Here is an 11,893-nt window from a genome sequence, read left to right as displayed (position 1 = left end):
CAAAGCCCGAGCCCAAGCCCGAGCCAATGCCGAAGCCAGAACCGAAGCCAGAGCCCAAGCCTGAGCCGATGCCAAAGCCAGAGCCTAAGCCCAAACCATTGCCTAAACCAGAGCCTAAGCCTGAACCTATGCCTAAGCCAGAGCCCAAGCCTGAGCCCGAACCGAAGCCGGAGCCGCCTCCGAAGGGCAAGCCACCGATGACTGACAATTGATGTGATACTCACATATGACAGCTGAAGGAGGAGATCGACCCCGTCCGGAGCCACGATGTGCTATTTCTAGAATAAGTGGCATAGTATCCGGTTAGCGAGATAGTGATGATGCATCTTTTTGTATTCCTTGTATTCCACCATTCCTTTTAGTTTCTGTTGTTCCATGCACCCATGATGAGTACTACTATTCTGTAATTATCATTTGCGTGTTGGTATATGTTCATCTGTGCACATGACTCGGTTGTTCTTTCGTGTAGATACACATGCTTTTATTCGTTTGCATGAAAGACACATTTTGTCCAGCAGACTGCAGTCTATGTTGTTTTCCTTTTGATTTATTTCGCCTCGTGGGTGCACCCTGGACATGCCCCTATTCCTCCACTGGACCGTCTCGAGCGTGTGTTTTTCAAACACGAGCCCGTAAATGCTTGTGTGGTTTCTAGTTAAATTCACCACCCAGCAACAGGTGATGGCAAAAAATGTGCAAAATTTACCTATAAAAATAGAGATGTGCAGAATTCCCCTAGAATCCTCTCTTTGTCCTCAGTAAGCACTGTATTTTCAGGATTCTAATGTGCGTACCCACCAGCAAACCTCCCACTCCCAGCTAACATCTACAGCATGCCCAACGCCATACTAAATCCCGCTTTCCACACAAATTATCTTCTTTTTTCTCAAATACTAAAATATATCTGCAGTTCCACACGATCCCCTACCTAGATGACACTTCTTTTTTGCCTTTTATCCTTTTTTTTCTAGCCAGTATAGTACTGCTTAGATTTCACCATGACAAGCGCATTTTTCAGAGTGATTCACGCACACGATATATAACCACAATGGTTCACGGAGACGACATATAACCACAATGTACAGATAGCCATGTTTACACGGTCTACAATATAGCACATGAGATCAGTACTCTTGGACGGTTCAACACAAAACAGAGTCTTAAGCAACGAAACAGAGTCTCAGTCTCTCCAGAGAATAACAGGCATGCATACCTTGGACTGGACATAGGAAAAGAGAATAACAGGCAGGCATGCATACCCTGGACTGGACATAGCAACGAAACAGCGCCTCAATCACTCCAGGAACGTCTCATTCCAAATGGGTGAAGGCACTCCAGCCCCCTGGTGCGAGGAGGATTCCTCGCCGTCTCTTGGGCTTCCCTGCGACGAAAAATATTTTTGGGGTAAGCAATGGGCGGGCGAGACTTCTATATGGCTCTTTTTTTTCGGCCTTTTTCACTGTTCTGATCTTATGAGGAAACTTTAGCACAAAATGAACTTCACACAAAACAATTTCACGATCTGACCCTTTTCAGAAACGCCAAAGACCGTGACGTTGCTGCACTATATGAAAACGCCGAACTAGCTAGCGTTATTGGCCTGATCGAGACGCTACGTAGCAGGGCTGAAACGCCAAAGTTTGTAACGTTGCTGGAAACGCCAATGGGGTGGGCGTTGCTGCACAAGCATGCAACGCCAAGGGTTGTTGGCGTTTCAACTAGTTTTTCACATTTTTCATTTATTTATGAAGTGAAGCAACGCTAGCTAGTTCGGCGTTTTCAAATAGAGAAGAAACGCCACGGCTTGTGGCGTTACCAAAAGGGTCAGATTGTGAAATAGTTTTGTGTGGAGTTCATTTTGTGCTAAAGTTTTCTGAAAGGGTCAAAATAGTGAAAAGAGCCTTTTTTTTCCAGAGATTGAACAGAACAAAGGCATGCACAGGGCACCAGGACAAGGTGCTCTCTTTCTTTCCATGGATTTGAGAACCAGAGCTGTAGCTCCAAACTCACTCTTAATAGATCTTAAATCATTAAATCCGCATGATGCCCGAGTTTAGACAATCAAGACACAGAAAACACTTGCACTCCAGAAGGACTTCGATCTACGTACCACCTCTGTTTCTAAATATAAGACGTTTTGGCAGTTTAAATTGAACTGCGAAAACGTCTTATATTCAGGAACAGAGGGAGCATATAAGAAATAGTTCGTCCTTTTAGGGGACCAATCAAGCAGGTGGGACTGCACAAGATTCCTCGCAACATGGAGACATGGAACACACAATTACCTTAAAGCGTTTGCCATATCCGCATTTGTAGGGTCCAGTTTCAAGCCAGCTTCGAACGTCTGAGCTGCTTTTCCATAGTCCTGTGAGTAGACACCAGAAGATGATCAATTTCATCATGGTCACGAAAGAATAGCCGTAACAAATTTATTCTGTTTTACCTGTAGCAACATAAAGGCTGCTCCTAGTCGATAGTAACCTTTGGGCCAAAGAGGTCGTAGCACTGTGCACCTAGCAGAGTCGGAGAGAGCCTCTTTTCCTATTCCCGCGTGCAACATACAGAAACTCCTATGTGCTAGCAGGTTTGCAAGACCTTTTGGACTAGGCTGAAAACTCATTGCCTACAGTAGACCAATCACATGCAGATTTTGTTACAAGGTAGTAGTTTGCATAACACAGTAACAACATTTTCACTGACCCCACCAACATTTCCGATAATCCAGATCGAGACAGAGAGAAACCATTCACTTTTATGAAATCAGTATAACATTTCTGACAGAATTTTCACGAAAGATACATGGAAAATGATGCTGATTTTTTATGAATTAATATAGATAACTCCGGAATTTTAAATACCTTTGAATGTTCACACGGTTCCTCTAACTAAAACATAAGCAGTTCAACTCCAAAGCAGGGTTTTTGTGTGTGTGTGTGTGTGTGTGGCAATAGCAACTGCGAGCATAATCCAGACTGAATTTTGAGGACAAACAGTGCAAAACAACTGTTATAATAGCATGCAGCTGTAGTTCTAGATACTGTGGTTCTAGATACCCTTTGTTTTAGATACAGTGCAAAACACAGACTGCCCTTTGTTTTAGATACTGTGGTTCTAGTCTAGCTGCAGCTTAAACAGTTAGATTAGGACACTGAACAGTTTGACAGGGATTGAACCTTTTGGGCGTGTTCAAAATGTGAAGTGTCTTGCTAGATAACAATGACAAGCACATGTTTAATTTACACCGTAACTATCATAATCATCTAGGCTCAGTGACTCACACAAGTATATAGGTCTCCTGCTATGATATATTCCTTTCTCTTAAAAGCCTCTGTAGCTTGCAACTTTAGTTCAGCTCTTTTCGCTTCACATAGATGTATATCCTGATCAAAAAATATTTTTGGTCAAGACATATATACAGCACAAACACAGAAAAGAAGCTTCACTTAGAATCTTAGTTGACCCTAACAATGACATTAAAACTTTCTCAAATGTGGGGCGCTTATAAAAAGGGCAGCCCGGTGCATGTAGCTCCCGCTTGCGCAGGGTCTGGGTATGCATAACATTTTTCTGTTATTATAAATATCAATAGAAATCATGACTGCAGGAGCAGAGCAACAGAAGAATGGAAGACGACTAGCCATTGTACATAATATTATGGAACTGTAAGTGAGCGGAAAAGGAACTACATACCCTCGGCTTCAAACCGAAAGATTGCACATGAGAAATAATTCCATCAACACTCCAATCCGGCAATCTTGAAATGGGAGAAGTTAAAGGAAATAACATCGCAACCATATCCCATCTGGCTTGGAGGGCGGCAATTTCGATTGGAGTTGTACCAAACTGCAGGAGTAAATGAGATGGCTGATTTCATGTTCGATCATCATTAATACAAGATGGACTATACTAGCAGAGCATTTCAACATTGATAGTTACAATTCCAAGTCTACAATTTCAACCAAATGGCTAGATGGGCTTTGAGCAAATCAAAACGCGGGAACAAACAATGGAATAGTCTTGTCCATACCTCTCCACTAAATTCGGGAAATAAAGCTAAGATTAAATCCTATAAAAATATTAATTCTAATCCCAGACTAATATGTTTCTTATACTGCATTAGTTTGTCAAAGCAGAATAGAGAGAGAATGTGCCATCGACACAATAGAAGAATAAGTCTTTGAAAGCATCCTGTGTCTATTTGACCAGGCAATGAAGAAAACTGGAGAATTTCTCCATTGACAATAAATAAATTCATGAAAGTCCTGCAAGGTACTCCGCTGCCTCCGCAAAGAGATAATTGCACAGGATGGTGATTTACAAAGAATTCCTCCTAAAAACAAGGGGAAAAAAGAGCAGAAAAGCCTATGCCCGTCTTCCTTGGGCAGCAATTGGTAAGTTCAACACCTGGGAAGAACTGCAGCCGATATGTGCTGACCAAGGCGGTGCAAAATGTTAAGATATGGTGATCTGCTCCATTGATATTACACAGTAAACATGTTGGTAGGAATACTTTTCCCATGTTCTCAGTAGATCATGCATCACGTAGTAACAGATATGATTTACCAAAACAATGTGTTTCCTCAATCCTCATGCATGAATAAAATATTCCCAGCAGCATGGGTACAGTTGATGTAAAAGAAGCGGCTGAGCACATACTAAGAATACTAGGCCTGTAAGGGATTCATTTTTCTGGGTTTTTTGAACTTTTTTTTAGCACGGTTGTTGGGGTGACGCGTGTCCAGCAGTTTTCCTGGGTGCAGTAAAAAAATCTTGGTTGGATGGTTTTAGCACGTTTGATTTGACGTGGTGATTGCCAAAGTCAGATGACCTTGTCTATTGACGCGTGTGCATGAAATTCTACCGGAGAGTTCCTCTATATTATTTTACTTGTCTTTTGATATTACGTGGCAGTGGCCTATTTAGACGGGTGGATGTGGAGGCGTCTAGAGCTGTTTCTCTGGACCTCTCGAGAGGCATCCCATCAAAACTGCTTCCGATGTAGACGACTATAAAATGCCCCCGTTCATCTCCCAGATCGCGGCTCCCACAACCATCCTTCCCGTTCTCTGCCAGGCCCGACTGCCGGCATCCAAATCCTCTCGGAGCGACGGCTTCGCATCTACCCTCCCCGGGCCAAGGTGGTGGCGCACGTAGCCATCGCACCTCCTTCCACTTCGGCTGCACCACCCCCTCTTCACATACACCCTGTCCTAGCCGGCTGCACAAGGGAGGCGACCGGGCACCTCCCAGAGGAAGACGAGACGGGCGACCACCAGGACAGCCAACCCACGGTGCTGGATGGCGGAGAGGGACGATGGTGACGCCGCTCGGCGAAGAGGTGGCGATGGAAGGGGCATTTGTGGTGGTCGGTCGCGGACGGCATGGTCATGGAACGGCGACTGGCCAGACGAGCGGTGGCGGCACCAGGCAGTGGGGCTCGCGGGGAGGACACGACCGCGTCAAGTTGGTGCTCGCCAGCATCCTCACGGATGGGTTGCTGTCCGCTGCGTCCGTGAAGCCAAGACTGAGAGTGTGCAGCGCCGTCCTCGGCACATCCCGGCGACCGCCACCCCAGCAAGCTGCGTCACCGCCACGCATCCCCCGTGCCCCGAGTGATGGCGTTTCACCTGATGTTTCTCCCCACGGAAGCGCAGAAGGGAACCGACGCGTCATCTGCCAGTACGGGCGAGCGAGAGGATGATGCTGACGGATCTGCTCTCTTTTTTCCGGCGTTGCTCTCAGTTTGGTCCTAGGCGGTGCCCTTCCGCCTTCCTCGGCAAGCCTGCAGCGCCAGCTTCCAACTTGGTGGCGGCGGTGGACGAGCCCACTACCCACGGCCTTCTGTCCTCCGGAGGCGAGCCAACAGCGAGCTACTGCAGTGTTTCGCCCCTCCTTTCCCCACGAGCTCTCGACTCCTCCTCTGTCACTCACGCGGCAAGCAGCGAGCTAGCAACTCTCAGGCGGTAGCTCTCCAGTTGGTCGTCACTTTGTTGGCAGTAGCAACACCACTAAGGTATGCTCCTCTTTTTGTTCTTTTTCACATCCACTGTTCAAATCTATATAACTACACACACCATAATTATTACTAGATTAGATGATAGTTTGTATTATCTAGACTTCTGTTTTTACTGATGTAAGGGAAAAAACATGTGGGAGGTTTTTTTGCTCTTGGTTTGATATGTCGTTGCAGAAAGGTTTTGTTTTACAAGGAGATGAACTGTCATTGCTTACAAGTTCAGATCAGAAAGGTGGGTGCATATAGTACAGAAAATTGTATACCTAACTGATTATTAGTGTAAACGGAAGGTTTACCAGGTATGTGTGCAAGTCTGTGGGGAGGACATGGATTTTGAGATCCAGCTCCTGCCCGTATGTGCAAGAAATTCATGACCTACATCTCTAATATAGCATGGTAAATCGTTTTTATTCTTGATCTATCCATTACGTTGTGTTCCATTTCCTGGTAGGAATTCTGTTTTAATTTCGCATGCTGTTCAAACACATAAGCACTTGATGTGCATTACTGACGTACTGAGGAAATGCTACAGCTTGATGTCTATGTACATTTGGAACTTTAGTTCTGACGAGATGTGTCTTGTGGAGTATATTGGCTTCCAGTACAACTGAGCATGATTTATTGGCAATATACTGCTGCACTACATTATTCCCGAGTCAAGCATAACATTTTGGGCATAACTTTACATGCAGTGCAATTTGGCAAAACAGATGAGAAATTCCTTCTTATTCCAGAACCACTTAAATTTCCCCCGTACCTATTTCCCCATTTGATCTTTGTAGGAGATATTGGCACAATGACTTTATGTTTTTAGCAGTATTGTTTGTATTTCCTTTTGCAAGAAATGCTTTAGAAATTGGACTGTAGCAGTTTGGTCTCTTGAGCTCACAAGATCTGTTCTTACTAACAGAGCTGCTTACAAACGTACCGGTCATTAATTACCAATTAATGGTTGCATAATCTGACTGCTTTCTCTCCTATGGATCATGCTTACAGTTGAGTATCCACTGATTCCTAAATGCTTGAACTGGCTATACATCTCCTTTTGTAAATCATTCTAGCTCCTGATTACCAGCTAGGCAAATTTTAACATGCTCCCTCTTACCCCAGCTTTTTACATGTCACGTAAGAAGGTAAGAGTTAATCAGACCACCAATTAATGAGATCAACGGGTCAGATCTATTATATGCTCTTACCTCTCATGTGAAAAAAGGAGATAAGGGGGAGCATGTTAAAACTGCTCAACTACCAACTAACAACTGCATAACAGGACTTCACTTTCTCCCTTGTTAATCATGCTTCCAATTCAGTGCCTACTGATTCACATTGTCTAATATGCATGTACCATTTTTTGTTTATAATAATCATGCTCTGGTTAAATAGTAAAGAGCATAGACCAACATTTCCTATAAGATTCTCCAAACAAAATATATATTAGAGAGCTACTTAGCGCCTACCTTTTCAATACCAATTACTGCCAGTAAATAACCCTATTGTGGATATTTGGGTAACTTCAGAATTATTATTTTCTTTGCTTTCTTGCACTCAGAGAAAAAACGACCACACCCTACACAACTTCTGGGAGCCAAGGTCGTTTCAGCCTTTTGTCATCTCTATCTCAAGGTTGCTTATTATGTGGAACTTCCTACAATCTTTTCTTTTTTTTGTTCACTGCTTCATTGCTGCTCTAGCAATTAGTTTGTACAATTCCTTTTCTAAATGGAAGTACCTACAAATCTAAGTGAACTTGTGCCTTCTCCATGTCATTTATCGTATTTTATTTTGGAAGGTTGCTAATTATATACTCCGTCTATTTTCTTTCTTTTTTCTTTCATACTTGATTGTTTTCTTGAGGCCACAAGGGATTTTCCATGTTTCTAAGGTTCTAATGGCCTGAGATTTAAGTATAGAGTGGCATGCCATGCGTTATCAGTATAAAACTTAGGCCCCTGGAACTTCCCATTTCTAGCATCATTGCTATCTTACATAAAGCTGACAATTTTATCATGAGATTTTCCTTGGTCCTTAGATAGTGTGGTCTGGTCACATGAATTTCTACAGATTTCAATCCTGATATTAAAGCAACTCAAATGTTTGCATACATCGTGCTGATCGGACATCATCCGTGCTAATTAATTCTCTAAAAGGACAGTTGATTGTTCCACGAAGCCGAGCTGTTATGGATTTGGCGCATTGTATATCATCCATGCTAATGAATTCTCTAAAAAGACAGTTGATTGTTCCAGGAAGCTGTGTTAAAGTTGCACATGTGGTCTTCTTGAGTGTTTCCCAGTATATATGTAGTATGAAAACTGACCGGTAGTGATTAAATAAATGGGGTCTTGAAACAGCCTCATTGTTGGCATCATCTTCTATTTGTTAGCGAAGAACAATCCTTTTTTTAGCTAACCTCAGGTCTAAGAAAAGAACTAGAGCTTTGCAATTTTGTATCCAGTAGCCACTATCATCACGTACTGTAGATCACTTATGCATATACCGCCTAGACTAGATGCACCCTTTTCCCACCTACTGTAGATCACTTATGCATACACCCTTTTCTTATATGAACTACTTTGTCGTGAATTAAGCCTTGAGACGACTTACCAAAAATTACCAAAAAAACAAATAACTAATTTGCCGTGAATTAAGCCTTGAGACGACTTACCAAAAATTACCAAAAAAAAAATAACTAATTTGTCGTGAATTAAGCCTTGAGACGACTTACCAAAAATTACAAAAATAAATAAATAACTTATCAATCCATGTGGCGCGGCGTGCCGCCGCGCACTACACGCTAGTTTATCCTAATCTCTCAACAGCCTAGAACCTAACATGTCCCACCGAGGCACAACCATTCAGCCAACTACGAACAGATAATACGCATGAAAGTAGAGCATGAAGGCAGAGGGGGAGAAAACAATACAAGACTCAGTGACTCACCCCATCATCAATATCTGGGTTAGCGCCAGCATCTAGTAAGCATTTCAGGGTATCAGATAAGCCATTGCCCGCTGCTATCATCAAGTAAGTAACACCAGTATAGTCAATTTTATTCACATCAGCGCCAGCCTGTGTAAATAAATTTTAGTTTCATCTGAGTAAGTGCTTGAGATGTCAACTGCAGAAAATGTAGACTACACTAAAGGAAGCTCCATAAACGAGAAAGATTACTGACCTTAATGAGTAGCTTCACACATTCCAGTGATTCAGAAATCATGGCCAGCCTTAACGGGGTACTATCAAGGCGGAAAACCTTATTGGGCTGTGGAAAGTAGAAAAACCAATTTATTCACTTGCAAAAAAAGGAGTAATGGGGAAATAAAATAAGCACATTGTGTGTGTGTGTGTGTGTGTGTCACATATTGGCATTTCTCAACGCACAGAAGCATACATTTTTTTGATTTAATTATAAAAATTAGACAAACATTTAGAGCACCTGTGAGAAAATAAGCATGTTTCATTTCAGGAGAATTATTTATGGTCAAACGACAAACATTGTATATATGTTTTGCTTTGTGCCAACATAAACAAACTCTTACGGTTCAGATGATTGAGCCCAAGTACTAACAGACAACAGTATTTCCACTTCTCATTACATTGCATGCATGATAGTTATGAACTGGAGATAAAGCCGCTTAGGGCCTTAAGAAACCAACCAGGATTTACTTTTGCACAGCCCAGAAGAGAAGGAAGAAAGTGGTGACTTACATCTGCATGATGCTGCAACAAAATATTCATCGAGCCATCTTGACCATTAGTAGCGGCAACATGCAATGCGGTCCCATACACAGAATCGAAATGATCCACATCAATTCCAGTTGAAAGCAGCAATTCCACTATCTCACATTGTCCTAGAATACAAGTTTGTAGAAAAAATCAGCAAGATAAGCTTATTTTTGCAAAAAGAAAAAAATGTAGACACTTGCAAATGTTTTTTTGAATTGTACACTTGCAAATGTGATAACCGCCAGTTACCAATGATCATGTCCAGGACCAAGTTTAGAATATTTGACTTCTAGCTAGTTGTTTTTCTATCTAAATATAGGCAGTAGCTAGCAAAAATCATCGATTTGTGAGCAAACAAGAATAGAATTAACACTTGAGAGTGACACGGTGTTTTCTCTCCCGAAAATCGATCTGTGAGCAAACAAGACTAGAATTAATTAACACCAATTTACTTTACATTCCAATCCTCAAAGTTGCCGTACAGAAACTCATTGTTTCTGCTTGTTCCACCGTCCAAATCACATATGTCTGAACTTGGTGAATACTAGATGTCAATAAAAACATATGGCAGGATGGAAGTTGAACAGGCTGCACGCGTGTGGGAGAGGCGAGGGGATACCAAAACTTGCAGCAGCATGAAGAGGTGGCCACAGGGCACCAGCTAAAGTTGGATCAGCACCACGATCCAGAAGATATCTGGTGGTAGCAGGCGTCCCATAAGTCGCAGAAATGGCCAGAGGAGTGTCACCTGCAACAAAACAAAAGAACCAAATTAACCTGGGATTACTGAGATGTGATGTGCACTTGTGCGTCTAGCCTGGGAGGTGCAGCAGAATTGAGGCGAAGAGATCCAAAGGGAACCGGACTAATTAACCTGTGAAGGTGCGCTGGTTGACGTCGACGCCGTGGTCCTCGACGAGGCACCTACAGATGTCCAGCCGCCCTTCCATGACCGCCACAGTCAGCGCGCGCGCCCTGATGCCGACGTCCGCCGCCACGACGCCCGCCATCTCTGCGCACACGATCCAGCCAAATTACCATCACGAAGGAAGGAACCCTAAGGGTAGGGGCAGGAGCAATAGGAGGCAGCGGGCTGCTTGTTGTTGCTAGTACCTTTGAGGAGGCGGAGGTCGCCGTCGAGAACGGCCTGCAGGAGCGGGTGGCGAGGCTCCGTCGAAACCCCATCCATGGCGATGGCGGCACGGCAAGCGGAGAAGACGGCGGGTCAGCAGCACCCGAGACACTGACTCCAGTCAGGAGAGAGCAGTCGCAGTCGCAGTGGAGAAGTGCCGCAGATGGAGAGTGGCTTTTAATTTGTACACCCCTCTGCCAGGCCTCCTTTGGTTTGGAGAAATCTTATGGGATTTTTTCCTTTAAAGACCTTTTGATTCATAGGAATGTATTCCTATTCTTACATAGGATTAGCTCATATCCTCCACATTTCATAGAAAAATAAAAAAGAGTCTAGACTCAATGAAAAAATTCCTCTGGTGTCAACCAAATGACATCTTGTTTCCTATTCCTACTCATAAGATTTGATATACATGTCATCTCATTTCCTACAAGATTCCTATTTCTATGATAATCCTATCTTATGAACCAAAAGAGGCCTGATTTCTTTTGTTGTTCCTTTCCCCTGTAAAGTTAAAAAAAATTAAGGTCAAAAGAAACACTCCTCCACTGTTTAATGCACCCGCACTGGGTAGCGTTGTCGGAACGTGCTTTTTCAAGGAAAGCCTGTCATGGTGGGGACCAGCACGCGGAAGGCGCGGGGAGGCGTCGTCGTACGTGGGCGAGGTGGGGTGCCCATGCAAGCACGAATGGCAACACTTGACTACACACGTGGTACGTGATGAAGAGGCAGGATCCATCGGCGCAACATGCTTTTAGCTTTTCCTTTTCCCGTGTAATGTTTTAAAAAATAAAAGTTAAAAGAAAACGCTCCTTCACTGCCGCACTGGGTAGGGTTGTTGGGACGCGCTTTTTCCGGGAACGCTCCTCATGGTGGGGTCCAGGCATGAGGGGGGCGCGGGGAGGCATCGTCGTACGCGGGAGTGGTGGGGTGCCCACGCAAGCATGAGTGGCAACAGTTGGCTACACACGTGGTACGAGATGAAGAGGTAAAGCCCATCCGTGCAACATTTTTTTAGC

General features: G+C 43.6%; 2 protein-coding genes across 2 annotated transcripts in view; one reads left to right on the top strand and one right to left on the bottom strand.

The window, feature by feature from the left end:
• The window catches only part of LOC123187573 (extensin), a gene marked incomplete in the record, with an annotated part of 1,681 nt that extends 1,167 nt beyond the window's left edge, over nt 1–514 (top strand). Inside the window, 1 exon segment of the mRNA XM_044599474.1 lies at nt 1–514. Coding sequence (XP_044455409.1) covers nt 1–212 — 212 coding nt within the window.
• A 526-nt stretch (nt 515–1,040) lies between these two features.
• On the bottom strand, nt 1,041–11,080 carry LOC123187572 (serine/threonine-protein phosphatase 6 regulatory ankyrin repeat subunit B). Its single transcript, XM_044599473.1, has 11 exons — nt 10,856–11,080; nt 10,617–10,754; nt 10,362–10,490; nt 9,725–9,867; nt 9,192–9,278; nt 8,957–9,085; nt 3,691–3,843; nt 3,279–3,380; nt 2,444–2,623; nt 2,286–2,365; nt 1,041–1,381 (listed from the first exon to the last, which is right to left on the bottom strand). The coding sequence occupies exons 1-11, from the start codon at nt 10,929–10,931 to the stop codon at nt 1,291–1,293; spliced, it is 1,308 nt and encodes a 435-aa protein (XP_044455408.1). The 5' UTR covers nt 10,932–11,080; the 3' UTR covers nt 1,041–1,290.
• Nucleotides 11,081–11,893: the final 813 nt, after the last annotated feature.

Source organism: Triticum aestivum, chromosome 2A, assembly GCF_018294505.1.
Source record: "Triticum aestivum cultivar Chinese Spring chromosome 2A, IWGSC CS RefSeq v2.1, whole genome shotgun sequence".
NCBI classification, from domain to species: domain Eukaryota; kingdom Viridiplantae; phylum Streptophyta; class Magnoliopsida; order Poales; family Poaceae; genus Triticum; species Triticum aestivum.
Note: the sequence above shows the minus strand (reverse complement) of the source record. Positions and strands in the feature narration are given on the sequence as shown.